Below are 15,538 nucleotides of genomic sequence, written 5' to 3'. Positions count from 1 at the left end.
CCACTATTTAATGAATATTTTTTAGCGATATTTGTACATTGATTCTTAAACTTATTTCACAATTTATATTTTGAAAAATTAGAAACATACATTATATAACTATTACAATTGATCAAGCTTAAAGAAATTAGAGAAACTTTGAATTCTGTTAAGAAGTACTGAAAATAAAAGAAGATATAATAATAATAACAATAATAATAACAATTCTTATTCTAATATGAATAGCAAGTAATAAGTATATTATGTTTATAAATTTTTATAATGATATACTTGAAACTTCAATCTCAAAACATTATTATCTTCTTTTTGTGATACACAATTTGATAACTGAAGAAAAGAGAGAATAAGTTATTATCTATTAATAACTTCAAATATATTTTAATAATTTTATTCCTTTATTTATTTATTTATATAATAATAAAAAATAATAAAAATTTATTTTATTAATATTTTTAATAAATATTTTGATAGAAAATGTGACAATTTTTTTGTATATTATTAATGAAATAATTTATATAAAAAGAAAGATTTTACTATTTTTAAAAATAAATTATTATAATAAATAGAAGATAATTTAGATCTTATAATTCATAATTATGTTTCACTTATTTAAAAGAAATTATATATTTTAAAGAAATATATATCATTAAAGAGATAAGATAATCAATATGTGTATCACTAAATAGAGAAATATACTCTAAAAATATCATTTTATTTATTTACATTATTATATAACATACAGATAAAATAAAAGAAAAAAAAGAAAAATGAAATGTCTATTGAGACATAAAATATTATTTGATAAGATATTTGTGCATTTAGCATTTTTTATATGTTTTAAATGCTAATACTTTTAAATGTTTACTTCTATAGTAAACTCATATCATTATTAAAATATAAATCAATGTACTGTATTCTACGAATGTTCTATGAATGTTATATGTTGATATAAATCTAATGGACCAGATGTTTATATATTATTACAAAATATAAAGATAAAATAATATTTATCTAATTATAAAAAAAATTATGTTAATGTTAAAGTTCCAGTTGACCGACATAAAAAAGAAATAAATACAATGCTTTATTCAAATGTATCAATGCGACAAGTTCTTCTGAAAATTATATTTATCTCATTAGTAGTACAAACTACGAAAAAATATATTTCTCATGTTCAAATATTTAGTAATGCAAAGTAATGCAAGATTACAGTTCCTGTTATTGAATTATAATTTGAGATAAAAGTTATCTAATTATATTATTTCAGAATACCTTGTGATGCATTGATATATATGAAAAGGTGGTGAAGAAGGTACAAATGTGAAGTAACTTTATAAAATCGACTTTAATATATTTAAAATCATTGGAAGGGTATATAAATAAAATTATGCGCGAAGCTGCATTAATTGTTGCAATAATAGTACAATTGATATAATATTGAATGTATAGGTGGTAAAAAAAGAAGAATATTGAATGAATAAGTTCAAAACTGATTCCTTTTTAATTCTAATATAGATTTTGTATGAGATGTAGTATTGAAAATAAATCTGTTTTTGAAATATAATTACAAGTTTTATAAAAAATAAATTTAAAATAAAAGAAGGAAAATGTTTTTCGTTTAATATTATAGAAATTATAAGTTTTTATTATTTGAATAATTTTTAAAAAATTAGCTTGTTAGTTGTAGTTTGTTAGATTTATATATCTATTGATATTTTTACTCCAATCTATGTTTCAATAGAAAATTGCATTAATTTTACTAATATATAATTCTTCATGTTATTTACTCAGTCACTGAGGAAAGAGAGAACTGGAACATCAGTGGACAATCCATCGCCCAAGTCTCCGATCTCTACTTTAACTCCATCGATGAATTTCGATCACACTACTGCTGTCCAAAGCTTGCCCTCTCCAAAGAAAAAAAGTTCCATACCAAAACGTAGTATTACATTTGCTGATCTTCCTCCCATTTCTAAAGAACCAATTAATTATTCCATTTCGGCGAAAGAAGATCCATCACCTTTGCATGATAGTAAATTTACTTTCGATCCTCAAACTATTTCTTATAAGAAAGTCTATCAAAATCCTATCCAAGCTACTCATTCTCGTTTCAAACTTCCTCCTACACCTTTAACTGCTCCTAAATCTATAGAAGATTATGGTACTTCAATTTCTTTTGGTAAACGACAGAACGCACGCTCTGTTGATGGGAATAGTCAGGTTGAGGTGGGTTTTGAAAAGCATGTTTAAATAGCACTAATGCACTATTTTCCCTTCTTATTCTTTATTAAGAATGTTGGTGCGTTTAATTCACAAAATTTTATTTCATAATTATAATAATACATAGTAACATACATATATAGTAATAAAAATTATTTTGTATTATTTAAAATTAATTACATTCATTTTATAAATTCTATAAAAATGTATATAATAGAAATTAAATTATTAAAAAATATATATTATAATTCATATTTTTATATATATAAATTATTTTTATAAAAGATTAATATAATGTTTTACAATATAGCTTTCTCCAACAACATCACCAACACCACCTCTAGTAAAGATGTCGGTTAGTGATAAAAAAAAATTGTTTGAAAGTGCCATGGAGGAACATTTAAAACCTTCCCCTAAACCAGGTAAATAGTATTTAAAATATTTATATAAACAATAATATTTTAAATGATGAAATATATTACTTTTTTTATACATTTTTCTAGAAAAAGTATTCAGTTTTCTAAGTCAGGATGAAGTTGAGAAAATGAAACAAGAAGAAGGTATAGTACTTGTCAATTATGTTATTAAATTTTTAATTTATTTAATTACCAATTATCATTATATGTATTCAGAAAAGAAGATTGCTACTCTAACGCGGGATGAATTAAAGTCGTGGGCACAACTTGATGAAAATGAAGGTTTGGAAGATTTAGAAGAAACATTAGAAGATCAGGATAATCGGCGACCTAAGTAAGCTACTCGTACTCATTCTATGCATTTGAACGTGTGATTATTTAAACTTTTTTATTTTATTATTTTTTCCTTTGTTTTCATTTTTTCATGTTTGTATACTGCAATAAGAAAAATGAAAAAGAAATACTATATATTAAAAAATTGCATACACAATGCATTAATGAGAATATAATAATTGTAATATAATATTCTTTTAATTTTTTTGATTTTATATTAATAATATATAATTTTATTTCAATAAACACTGCCCACAAAAAACATTGTAGTAATATATTAAATTTTAATAGATTATCTATTGCAAAAAGAATGAGTATTATGATATTTCTCACTGTAGTACATATATGTTTTGTATATAAAAATATATAATCATTTTTTACAATATTAGTTGTAAACAATAAATATGTTTATCTACTATACGCGTATTATATAAGATAATTGTTTTTCAAATGAAAAATAATTGTTGTTTATATAATTAACAAATTTTTTACAAGTATTAATTGATAACTTAAAAAATAACACAAAATATTTTTTATGTGTTATATTTTTATAGTAGTTAAAAATAATGTTACGATTAACAAATTTTCGAATGTTTCGGAAATTTTATATAAAATGAATGGATATTGTGAATATTATTATTTTTACATTTGCGATAAATTTTACATGTATATATAATTTATATTAAATGCTTTTTATCGTAGTTTTATTATATTATTATAAAGTGTGCATGCTTACTATAATTACCGTATAAATAATTTTATTAGCGATTGCTTTTTTTTTATAAAATAACGTAAATTTGTATATAGGCTTACGAATCCACATTCACATTGTACTTTGGTTGTGGTTGTGCTTGCACAGGCATTTATTGCACAATAAAATTACATGTTCTATTCTTTAATAAGACAAAATCATAAGTTTATAAAGATTATGTACATCGGAAAAAATATAATATAATATTATATGTATATATATATATATATATTACATAAATATATATATATATATATATATATATATAGCTTTTACAAACAAAAATTTCATGCTTTAATATATTTTCTTTACATGCATTGCAAACATACTTCAAAGATTCTAAAAAATAATTATTATGTATTTATTTAATGCTAAAATTTTCGTTTTTACTTATATTCTTCTGAAATTATTATTATCGCTCAAATAATAATATAAAAATAATTATTTTTGGAATCTCTTAGCACCGATTCTAATTATATTATACATAAGTTTACAGTTGTTGTGTGGTGTAGTCATTTTTTTTGTATTGTTATCGTTTGTATATAAGTCATATAATATTTTTTTTGTCTTTGTACTGAACGTTGCTTTTGTATATTTTTTCTTTCAATGAATAAATATTAAAATTGTAGCACATGTATATGATTTGTCAGTGTGCATGCTCGTTACCTTGCAGTAGCCGACTGAGTTCGCGAACTTCGATCCCTCTTCTGCAAAATCTTCCAAGCAGTGTAAGGACAGCAAAAGCAGAACGCCGCTTGAAAGAAAGATTAATACAGGAGGTATTATTTTTATTAAATATTTTTAATCATTCAAATGTTTCAATATATTATATGTTTTACATTGTTCTAGATGAAATAATTTTTTTGAAATTTTAATAATTTCTTTAAATGACATCATGATTTTAAAATAGTTCATCAGAATATGAATATATTTATATTTTTTAATATTATATATTTATATAATATTTTATTGCGTAGGGTATAATTTCGGATGAAGATGAAGAAAGTCATTTAAGTCCTGCCGAACAGAGAGCGTTAAGAGCAGAAAAACGTGCGGCATGGAGACAAGCACGTTTGAAATCTCTGGAACAAGTAATTATTTTAATGCTTTTTTTATATTTAAAAATTCAAATACAAAATAATATTTATACTTATTAATATTAAATGTTTATATTCAGGATGCTCTTCAAGCACAGATAGTAATTAAAAAAATGAGTGAAATGATGGACACGAATAAAACAAGTTCAATGCAGGATTCTACAGATATTCCTATTACTCCTGTTTCTGAATCGGAAAAGACAACTGATGTAAGCAATTTGTATTGTTCCTTTAATCTAATCATCAGCAAACTAAAATAATAAAAAATCTAACAATGTGTTTAAAACAAATTAACCAGCATTTTGTTATTATATTACTAATTACTTCTTTGCTTACCTGTAGTTCTAACTTAGTGTTCGTACATTTACAATGTTATATTAACTACAGTGGTACCTTCTTTGTCTGTCTTACTATCATAGTTCACTACGTTACGGCCGTCTAGTGCAGATTTTCCCAAACTTGCTGTACGTAGCAAAGTGGGTCCCCCTAAAGAGATACGCGAATCCGAGAAAGTAGTGGACGAGAAGGTCACTCGACGTACTGAGGAATATGTGGATGAGGTGACGGGTGAACGACGTGTGCGAACAGTCGAATACGTCGAGAAACTCATTGAACGACAGGTATTATAAATTCTAGAGTTTGCACAAAATTTAAGCACCAAATATATTATCTATATTATTCACATCATGAATTAAAGATGTGTTTTGAATGGAATTTAATTTTTAAACTATTAATATTTACAAACAATGGTATAGTAGAACTAATAAGATCATATTTAAAGAGAAATTCAAAATTCTTTCTTTAATTAAATTTAAAACAATTTCATGATCTTTTATAATACTTTAATTAATTAGAATTATAATTAAAAAAAGATTAATTAATTTAAAGTTTAAATAAAGAAAAATAAAATTTTATTTTTTATATTACTTTAGCTATACATATTATGTGGTTGATATTATATTTTATTTATTTATATGATATGTATATGTTTATAATTTGTTATATTTATTATAAATTTAAAATAATTTTGTATGAATGCGCGTGTATCTATCTATGTATGCATGCATGTTATTCTTAAAATTATTTTGCTTTAATGCACAAAATCTAGTGGAAACACTAGTTCAATGGTTGTGTTTGTTGTTCCAAGAATCCAACACTGACCATGGAAGTACAACCTGCACCACCTTGAGCAATCGATTTTATTTCCACTGATCACTAACAAACTCTTCTCATATTATTGGTAATGCTACTATTGATTTTTCTTATCCATTACTTATTTAGGCATGTATAAAGGTACTTTCCTTTTTGGTGGTATTATTATATATCAATTATTACTAATATAAAAATATAATATTTAATTCATTTCTATCATATAACATATTTATTTATGCGTTGTATATTTTTCATAATTTGTATAATTAATAATTAATAAATAATGTATCAATGCAAAAATTTATTTATTCTAATATAACATTTGTAAAATGTATATATTTATGTAATTAGGTTGAAACTCTACGAGAAAAGATAATATCATTGGAATTAAGTAATGCAGAAGATGAAATAGAAAGTATTACCGGTACAGGAGCAAGTGATGCTGAAAGCGAAAGCGAAGAAATTACTGTACAACCTCCTACTATGACTACTTTACAAGAAAGAAATGAAACAATTATATCTACAAATGAAGGTGCCGCACCTAAAATAAGTGCAAATACTGTTCTTGTTTCAAAAAAAAAGAAACGAAAACGTTCGAAGAAAGGTCGTCATTGACCTTAAATAAAAATTTTGGTGCAAGAAAAAAGACATATTTAAAAAAATTTGTGAAATTTTTTTTTTGTTACATAATTGTGAAAGTGTGTTCTAATATTGTTCTATTTTTTACATTTCAGAATTCGAATTTTTATTATAGCGGTGCATATAATATAAATAAGTTCTTCATTATGCTTTGCATTTTTGAAGCATATACAGATATATAATTTTACATTCATTTAATTGATGATAACTGATTAGATTATTAAAATTGCGTTTATTATTATTTTTTTTTATAGATCGTGCTATATTTCTGATATTAACATACTGATTTTAAAATAATGCATTAGTGTATTATAATTTTCTTGGACTGGTGCAACATAATAACAAATAATAATCTATTTCTTTATTTTTTATACATTGTTTCATAAGATTTGACTTTTTACAATATTGTTAAAAAGTATTTGAGTGCTGAAAATATTAGGATATAAAATTAAAATAGTATTTTTACAATCAATACATGGTCATATATATGGTCATAACTATCTTATAAAATGTATTTATTAAAATCCATTCGCATGAAAAGTTGATGTGATTTGATATTACATTGTTCTATATAAAATGATACACATTCCTTTTTTGCAATTTTTGTTTTGTTTTTAATTTAAAAAATATTATATTTTAATTAATATAATATAATATAATATAATATAATATAATATAAATAATTTCTCAATTTAAATAAAAATACAAAAACGGTATTTTGATAGAAACGAATAATATAAATATTTAAAAATATTTATAAATATTTAATTCAATCATAGTATATGTATAATTCTTAGTTTTGAATAATATATTTAAAAAATTATTAATTAAGTTTAAAAACAAAAAATGACATGAATTAAAGCTAGTTATTGTGCTTCATAAAGTACTTTTTTTTTTTTTTTTTTTTAGAAAGAGGTAAATTAATATGTATGTAATATAAAACTATTTTATTTTAAGATTCATTCTAAACTAAAAGTATATATATATATTTAAATTAATTGTTAAATCAATTGTGTCTTTAATTTTCATCTTTAGAAAAAAATTTATTTAAAGTTCTTTTATTCATTTTAATATCAAAGTTGCTAGTAATATAATAAGAGAAAGAATACTAAGTATTAAATTTTTTGTTTAAAATTTTTTTCTATATGTATTTATAAGCTTGTTTTCATTTAATGTATTTATTTTAATTATATTTTTTATTAATATATTTTAATTTACAATATATACGAGTTATATAATTTTGTAAGCAAATAATTAAATATTCAAATATTCAAATATTCATAAAAAAGGCAATATATAACAAATATAGATAAAAATATTAAGTACTAAAAAACAAAATATATGAAACATATATTATTTCTGTAATAATTAGTAAATAATAATATTTTTTAATATATATTACGAAATTGTAATAAAATATAATTTGCATTTACAAATTTTTACAATATTTATTTATATAATAAAATAAAGGAATAAATAGTTTCATTATTTGATACAATACAAACTAATTATAATCTTTGTCATTTGTAATCTCATTTATTTCAAAAGTCTAAGTTGAAATTGCAACATATAAATTTGAAAATAAAAAATGATAATAATTTAATTATTTTCATTTCAGATTTAATATTTTTTTTATTCTTGATATATTTATAATAATAAGATAAATTATTTTAAATATAATAATATCATTTTATATAGATCATATAAAATATTTAATGAACAGACCATATTATTAATACTAAAATATGTATAAAATTAAAATATATGATATAAGCAAGCATTAATTGAGGATTACTATTAACTGCGGTGTAAAGTGCGATTAAAGGAGTGCGGGACCAATTTAAATTATTAAAAAAATTGATTTAAAAAAAAATATAACATTTTTGTCTTATAAAAATTATAAAAAAAATTGATATTTATTATGAAGTAATATAATTAACGTGGCATTTTCAAAATTATATATAAAGTGCCAATATTTATCATATATTTATAGACATAATTTTTAAAAATAAATATTTTTTAAATGTATAGCATAAAAGTTGAAATTTTTATAATATTATTTTATAATATTTTATAAAATTCTTTATGAATTTTTAAAAAATGTATATTATTATTCTTTAATATATATTACTTACAACAATTTATCAAGTCGCATAATTTTTTATGGAAAATGAATTTACAATTGGAAACTCTTATGTTTAGAAGTACTTTACATCGGTGTTAAATCAAATAATAGAAATAAATGTGTATGTATTTTTTAAAACTTTATATCCAGTCTTATAATAATTTTAAATAATTATAAAAAGAAAATATGTTCTATTACATATATTTTATATTTTGATAAGAATTTATCAGATATTTGATTATATTAAATAATAAATCTAATTTATGTAAGTAAATTAAAATGTATTTAACATAAAAATAAAATAAAAAACATTTCATGTAATTAATATTTGAAAGACTATATAAAGTTGACGTATCAAAACATAAATATTTATTTATCTAAACTATATTTATTGTTTTCTATTAATACAATATTTATACAATTTTTACAATGTTCAATAAATTTATAAATACATAATATATGTAAATGAAAGATAATCATGAAACAAGAAAAGAAATAATATATCTTAATCTTTTTATATTGATTTTATTATATTGAATTAAAATAAATGAAATTAAAATATATATAAAGATAAATACCTTTTATTATTATATATTTTATCATTTATATTATATTTATCTTTTTGGTGCAATAATTCCCTCTAATTGTGTCTGAAATAAAAATAATGCGATTAATGAAATTTTTACATTTGTCTGAAATGAATATGAAAATTATATATATACCTTCAGCTGTTGATTTGTTTTTCTCAAAAATTGTATTTCTTCCATATGTTTTTTCTCTTCAGCTTCCCGTAGTTCAGCTGCTCTCCTTTCTGCTTGTTCAAATTTCTGTTTTAATTCAACAACTGTTTTTTCTAATTCAATCTTCTGTAACTGTAATTCATCTGCAGCAGCAATTAAATCTTCCTTTCCTTGTTCAGCCTGCAAAAATTTTATTGAAATTTTATTTTATCTTTTAATGTATATCATTTTATATATTAAAAAAATAACATACTTGAAGAGCTTTGCGCATACCAAAAGCAATACTACTTTGGTATAAAGTTTGAAATGCAGCTAATGTCATCTTAAGTTCATCTCTAATTCTAAGTAAAAGCAATCCACGTTCTGCACAATTTATCGTAACTTGGCGTATTACTTCATCTGCGAAATAATATTATTACATAACTCTAATTTTAATGATATTTAAAATTAATAATTATTGATAGAAAAAACTTTTACCAAAACATTGTGTATAAAGCTCTCTACGTATTGGACAAATACCAGTTTCTCTTGCTTGTCTTTGTTGCAATTTCATATCTAGATGTTCTTGTAAATTAATGACATCTAATCTTGTTGCTGGTGTACTTGACACCTTATATAAAATAATTTATTAAAAATTATAATAAATTATTTGATAAAACACAAAAATATCTTACTTGTTGAGTCCAAATTTGACCATCTTCTTCCCATTGCTTAGGTGGCAAAATTTTATTTAAAATTTCAGAAGTTTCATGTCTTGTATCAAGTGTAGGAACGGTAGTTTCAACTTTACAAACTATTTCTCCAATTTTTGGTACTTCTTTTATTACCTGTTTAATAAAACTATTTTAATGACTAATAAGAAGATAAAATTTTAATTATGTATATAATTATTTTATTAATAAAAATCAAACCTTTTCTGGATAAGTGGTAAGTAAAATTGGATTATCATATTTAACCAAAGTATCCATAACAGGAATAACACGATCTTTTATTGGTGTTGCCATTATATTATTTAATTTATTCAAACTTCACTTGAATAATAATCAATATATTCTTAAAAAAAGTTATCATATAACTCAGATATATAGGACTGTTCTTTTAGTATGAAATAAATTTGATTCTAAACAATTACCATAGCAACTTTGATACATCATGAACATTGATATGTTATCATATTAGTAATTAAAATTTAATTAATAGATAATAGAACAAAAAATTAAGAAAAAGCTCAATGTGTGAATTAGATAATATATAATTTTTATTATATTATAAATATGGTAAAATTATGAATCTAAATTTGTTCATATATTATTCTTTTATTATATATATTTCTTAAAAATATATCATATAAATGTAATATAAAATAATATAATTTTTAAATTAGACCTTTATAAATCTCATATATTTGTATTCATTATGTTTCTAATAAAAATATTTTTAATTTTAAAATTATTATAAAAATAATATTTGTGCAAATTTATTAAGCATTAATTATATTAAAGTTCAGAATGTTTTTGCATAATTTTTGCTTCAAGATCTGTATGAAGTTTTTGAATAGTCCTTGCATGTTTTTTGATATGTTGTTCCATAGTAGAGTTCTCCAAATCATACTGTTTTCCTTGTCGTGCAGCTTCTAAAGCAGCTTCTGTGTGTAAATGACGCAATTTGAGCAATCTTCCTTCATAATGTAACAATTCTTCCTAATTAATAATAAAATACAATATATATATAATATTTTAAATAAAAATATAATTATTATATTATATATATTTAATATATATAATTATATATATTAACTTTTAATGAAGCTCGCTCTTCTGGAGAAAATTGAGATTCTAATACAACACGCCATAAACCTTGCACTTTAGGTTCTATGAATTCTTTATGATTTGGTCCTTTTGCAGTTAATCTATCCAATCGATCATATCCATTTCTAAGTTCCAAATGTTTTTCTCTGAAATTTTATAAGTAAAAGTTTTTAAAACATAAATCAACTTCAATTATATATGTAAATATATAGGTACCTAAGTAATGTTGCTTTTTCTAAATAATCTAGCTTTTTTCCAGGAACATTATTGGATATTTCTTCTTCTTGTTCTATTTCATTCCAAGTTTCTGGTTTATGATATAAACTATCTGTAAAACAAAAGATATAAAACTTATTATATTTATTTTAAATTATTTATTATATAATATATTATATAATATATATTGTATAATTTAATGATGAAATAACTAACTTTTGTGTATTTCCGAATCACCAGTTTCTACATCTTTTAAAAGATTCATATATTCATCCACTTTATCCTGGTGATGTTGAAATTCTTCCTTTAAAGTTTGTAGCTCTTCATCTATTGATTATATTTACTAAGATCAATTAAAAATATAAATTAAAAATGTAAGTTATTTTGCAAAATATACTTACGAGTAAAACCTGCCATTTCAGCTTTAACCCATAATTTATCTAATCTTTTGTCTTTGAAGATATTTCTGGCAATATAATTGGTACCATCATTTAAAGCTTTATGTTTTTTCAGTAATTCTGGATTTTCTGTATCATCAAAGTGTTCTAATAATCCATAAGTACTCATAATTCCTTCAATAATATAAAAAAAAATATTTAAAAAAAAATATTTTGTATATTTTAAAATTCATATTTTAAATTACCAATTAGCTTTTTTCTTAATCGCGCTTCTTCTTCACCATTTGGATCTTTGCCATCAGATTTAAAATGTTTATATGCAATTTCTTCTTTATCATGGATTTTCAGATCACTAAATATTGATTGCAATTTTGTATCTGTCAAACGCTATAAAAAAAATTAATTTTTTTTATAATTTCTAATTTCTATATATTTTTTATTTCATATATAATTTCATATATTTTTATAATATATTAATATTTACATTTTTTGCTTTTATCCATAATATATTCAACTTTGCCATGCGAAATGGTTTATCTAACTCGCGGAGAGAGGTTGGGAATTGTAAAGGATCTTCATATTTTGGTTTATTTGCCTCTATGGAATATTTATTAAAAGCTACAGTTGTATAAAATAATAAAGTGCATAAACTTATTGATAAACAGGTACTGCTTAAAAATGCCATAATTTTCTTCTTTCAACACTTTTATCTATTTTTGCACAATTATGTGATTATTTTCTGACACATCTACTATCTTCTAAAATTTATTTGATCAGTGATTATCATTTATAATAATATATAGATATTCAAAAAATAATTTCTAGTTTTTTGGATTAATTTTTAAATAATAATTAAATTTTGTTTCGATGATTATAAAAATATTATATAAAATACAATACAAGAATATATATGAAATATATAAAAATAACTATTACCTTTTTTTTTAACATTTACTAGTGTCATCTCTGAAAAATGCTGAAACTTGTTACATATTGTTACCGACTGTAAAATGAATTTGTTAATAGTTTTTGATTAGTAGTACCATCTCTTTGAAAAATATTGAAACTTTTTATATTCAATTATCAACAAAAAATAAAATAATTAATTACAGGCTTAATAAATTTAAGAATAAAGAGTTCTCTTATATTTAATTTATGATTTAATACAGGCGAGAATTAGAATTAATTTGAGCTTAGATAAGATAATGTGATCTTATAAAACTTTGTTATAATAATCTTTGTTATAATAATATAATAATCTTATATTTATCTCTCTGAAAGACAAATCTTAAAAAAAAAAAATCTAGTATTTTTTACATCATCATCTATGCTTAAAAAATATAAAATTAAAATATGTGTATTTTATATATAAATTATAATATATATAAATTTATAAATTTAGAAATGAGAATGTCACTTGTCATTTTGATTAAATATTTACTTAAAAAAAATATAATTGCGTTTGCAACCAATTAGTTTGTACTATTTTTTATAAAATATATAATTATAAATATATGATGGATTCGTGAGATAATTTCAATTTTTCTTTATAAAAAGTTTTATTTCAACTTTATTATTAACAAACACTGATCATTTATAATCTGTATCTATAACATAAATTAGATATAATAGTTTTATATTTCCTATATATATACAAATATATATAATATAGTCTGTTTCTATGTATATGTATATTTTTTTTATTTTTATATGTCATGTATATATCATATATGTTTATATATATATATATATAGAATGTAATATTATAAAATTAGTAAATAAAATTGTTAAAATTTATTTTTCAAGTTATAAATAATTTAATAAATATATTTTACTTTGCAATAATTTTTTACATTATTTTTCTAATATATTCATATATTCCATATCTTTATATATTTTCAATAGAAATATTAAAATATCCAAAAAAAATCTAATAAAAATAAACAAAATAAATCATTATATATATTAATATAATTTTTAATATATAATTTTTAATATATAATAATTGGTATAATTTTTCTTTATATATATTTTAAAATGTTATGCTTCATTTGGCGCCATTAGTCACGTGATTTTTGTATAGTTAGTTACTTGTGAAATGTATACTTACATATGTACATAATTTAGGAAGAAGTGGAGCTAAAGAATCACGATAGAATGTAGTGGGGATTGTATATGTATAAACTTAAATGACGGATAGTATTGTAGTTCAAGCTAAAAGAACGGAGGGAAATGGAACGTTTCGTAGGGAAATGTAAAGTAGTATATATATAGTTCATTCTTTTTTTGATATTTGAAACGAAGACAGTATTACTTTTTTATCTAATCAGCGGAAGTTTATAATATCACATATAAATTATTTCGTATTATATTAAAAAATATTAATTAAATATACATATATAATTTGTTGAAATTATAACAAGTCTACTATAATTATATATAAATAATATAGAATAAAAAAAATTATTTTTTTTTCAATTCAAATATTCGATACAAGTAAGTGAATATTTTATTTTGTGATTTTTAAAAAAATATGCAGCATGAAACTTTTTATTTACTTCACGTGTTAAGAATAGCATAATAAATATGCCAACATATATTTTTATTTCTATTTATATAAAAAATATTTTATAAAATAAATATTATGTAGCAAAATTTTATTTAGAAATGGGTATCAATCCAATGAGATGGAAAACAAGAAACATATTATATACTAGTTTAATACTTTTGATTTTTTATATATTTTTTGTATATAAAAAAAAGCATCATATACTATTTGAAGGAATAATAAAAAATTCAAATCCTATACATATATGGGAATTTGTAGCAGATTTTAGTAACATGAAAAAATTAAATCCAACAATGTATGTAAAATTACAAATGCTTGACTTTTATATATATTGCTATTTTGTTCTTTCCTTTTTTATTTTTTATTTTTATTAATATTTACAGAGAAGATTTTAATATTATTGCGGAAAGTGGTAATTATGATCATTGGAAATATTCAGTTGAATATACTGAACATTTAAGTTATATACCAATTATTCGAAATACAGCATATGGACATTACGCTATACGTGAAGATAATAATGGTTATTTGATTACTTCGAAACATCAAACATGTTTTTTTTTTAAATTTGGATGCTGTGAGTGGATATTTTTGTTGGGAAAAAACAATTTTTTACAAAATTATAAAATGCAAAATGATTTAAATGATTTTTATTTTAAATTTTGATTTTCATTTCAGTGGAATCTATTTCACAATTTAGATTCGACCGAGATGGAATTGCAGATACAAAGTGTATCGAAACTATACAATATGAATGTCCAATTCTATTTTCATCATTATGCTATAAAGAAATTATGTACCAACGAGAAGAAATTATAAAAAGACTGAAATTAAGATTTTCAGAGAATAAAATTAATAATTAATATTAATTCAGAGAATAAAATTAATAATTAATCTAAATTTTTTTTGGTTTAAAAAAAATGAAAAATTATTATTCATGTTTTTGTTCTAAAATTGATGATATATGATGATTTTTTTACAAAAACGATATCATTTTTGTAAAAAACATTTTGTATTAAATATAATTGTATTTATAATTTTAGAAACATTTTTGTATAATATTTTATATATCCC

General features: G+C 21.1%; 4 protein-coding genes and 1 long non-coding RNA gene across 24 annotated transcripts in view; 2 read left to right on the top strand and 3 right to left on the bottom strand.

The window, feature by feature from the left end:
* The window catches only part of LOC108003564 (protein lap4), a 48,191-nt gene extending 38,883 nt beyond the window's left edge, over positions 1–9,308 (top strand). For 12 of the 19 annotated variants that reach the window (XM_062073589.1, XM_062073583.1, XM_062073588.1 and 9 more), the window contains 9 exons: positions 1,792–2,226; positions 2,531–2,642; positions 2,724–2,780; positions 2,853–2,970; positions 4,394–4,499; positions 4,698–4,811; positions 4,898–5,026; positions 5,237–5,437; positions 6,321–9,308. In XM_062073589.1, the coding sequence (XP_061929573.1) occupies positions 1,792–2,226; positions 2,531–2,642; positions 2,724–2,780; positions 2,853–2,970; positions 4,394–4,499; positions 4,698–4,811; positions 4,898–5,026; positions 5,237–5,437; positions 6,321–6,584 (1,536 nt within the window). In that variant the 3' untranslated portion in view covers positions 6,585–9,308. Of the gene's footprint in view, positions 1–1,791; positions 2,227–2,530; positions 2,643–2,723; positions 2,781–2,852; positions 2,971–4,370; positions 4,500–4,697; positions 4,812–4,897; positions 5,027–5,236; positions 5,438–5,964; positions 6,270–6,320 lie in introns of those variants that run through there. The other 7 variants (XM_062073591.1, XM_017065897.3, XM_062073585.1 and 4 more) reach the window with 5 other exon arrangements.
* Positions 4,519–5,294, bottom strand: LOC133665964 (uncharacterized). The gene is made up of 2 exons (XR_009829453.1): positions 5,154–5,294; positions 4,519–5,068 (listed from the first exon to the last, which is right to left on the bottom strand). It is a non-coding gene; the product is annotated as an uncharacterized LOC133665964 (long non-coding RNA).
* On the bottom strand, positions 9,102–10,640 carry LOC108003524 (33 kDa inner dynein arm light chain, axonemal). The gene is made up of 6 exons (XM_017065801.3): positions 10,385–10,640; positions 10,148–10,300; positions 9,951–10,083; positions 9,727–9,872; positions 9,456–9,653; positions 9,102–9,383 (listed from the first exon to the last, which is right to left on the bottom strand). The coding sequence occupies exons 1-6, from the start codon at positions 10,475–10,477 to the stop codon at positions 9,348–9,350; spliced, it is 759 nt and encodes a 252-aa protein (XP_016921290.1). The 5' UTR covers positions 10,478–10,640; the 3' UTR covers positions 9,102–9,347.
* Positions 10,641–10,769: 129 nt separating this feature from the next.
* On the bottom strand, positions 10,770–12,852 carry LOC108003509 (alpha-2-macroglobulin receptor-associated protein). The gene is made up of 7 exons (XM_062073613.1): positions 12,380–12,852; positions 12,141–12,282; positions 11,899–12,069; positions 11,714–11,824; positions 11,498–11,609; positions 11,271–11,427; positions 10,770–11,173 (listed from the first exon to the last, which is right to left on the bottom strand). Exons 1-7 carry the CDS (start codon positions 12,578–12,580, stop codon positions 10,970–10,972), a joined length of 1,098 nt encoding a protein of 365 aa, XP_061929597.1. The 5' UTR covers positions 12,581–12,852; the 3' UTR covers positions 10,770–10,969.
* Positions 12,853–13,938: 1,086 nt separating this feature from the next.
* LOC108003525 (uncharacterized) lies at positions 13,939–15,512 on the top strand. 2 transcript variants are annotated; one of them, XM_062073577.1, is made up of 4 exons: positions 13,939–14,391; positions 14,546–14,759; positions 14,848–15,041; positions 15,143–15,512. In XM_062073577.1, exons 2-4 carry the CDS (start codon positions 14,563–14,565, stop codon positions 15,325–15,327), a joined length of 576 nt encoding a protein of 191 aa, XP_061929561.1. In that variant the 5' UTR covers positions 13,939–14,391; positions 14,546–14,562; the 3' UTR covers positions 15,328–15,512. The 2 variants fall into 2 exon arrangements, with proteins under 2 accessions (XP_061929561.1, XP_016921291.2); XM_017065802.3 differs by having other exon boundaries at positions 13,947–14,391; positions 14,561–14,759.
* The last annotated feature ends 26 nt before the right edge of the window (positions 15,513–15,538 follow it).

Source organism: Apis cerana, linkage group LG4 (genome assembly GCF_029169275.1).
Source record: "Apis cerana isolate GH-2021 linkage group LG4, AcerK_1.0, whole genome shotgun sequence".
In the NCBI taxonomy this organism is placed as follows: domain Eukaryota; kingdom Metazoa; phylum Arthropoda; class Insecta; order Hymenoptera; family Apidae; genus Apis; species Apis cerana.
Note: the sequence above shows the minus strand (reverse complement) of the source record. Positions and strands in the feature narration are given on the sequence as shown.

Excerpts from the sequence above, each read along its gene's own strand:
- LOC108003524 (XM_017065801.3), bottom strand. The coding sequence starts at position 10,477 with ATGGCAACACCAATAAAAGATCGTGTTATTCCTGTTATGGATACTTTG. Across the intron at positions 9,873-9,950 it reads GCTTTATACACAATGTTTTG|ATGAAGTAATACGCCAAGTT; the intron begins GTAAAAGTTTTT and ends ATTATTTCGCAG. Across the intron at positions 9,384-9,455 it reads AAACAAATCAACAGCTGAAG|ACACAATTAGAGGGAATTAT; the intron begins GTATATATATAA and ends TTTTTATTTCAG.
- LOC108003509 (XM_062073613.1), bottom strand. The coding sequence starts at position 12,580 with ATGGCATTTTTAAGCAGTACCTGTTTATCAATAAGTTTATGCACTTTA. Across the intron at positions 12,070-12,140 it reads ATTAAGAAAAAAGCTAATTG|GAATTATGAGTACTTATGGA; the intron begins GTAATTTAAAAT and ends ATATTATTGAAG. Across the intron at positions 11,174-11,270 it reads AAGAGCGAGCTTCATTAAAA|GAAGAATTGTTACATTATGA; the intron begins GTTAATATATAT and ends ATTATTAATTAG.
- LOC108003525 (XM_062073577.1), top strand. The coding sequence starts at position 14,563 with ATGGGTATCAATCCAATGAGATGGAAAACAAGAAACATATTATATACT. Across the intron at positions 14,760-14,847 it reads AAAAAATTAAATCCAACAAT|AGAAGATTTTAATATTATTG; the intron begins GTATGTAAAATT and ends TAATATTTACAG. Across the intron at positions 15,042-15,142 it reads TTTTTTTAAATTTGGATGCT|TGGAATCTATTTCACAATTT; the intron begins GTGAGTGGATAT and ends TTTTCATTTCAG.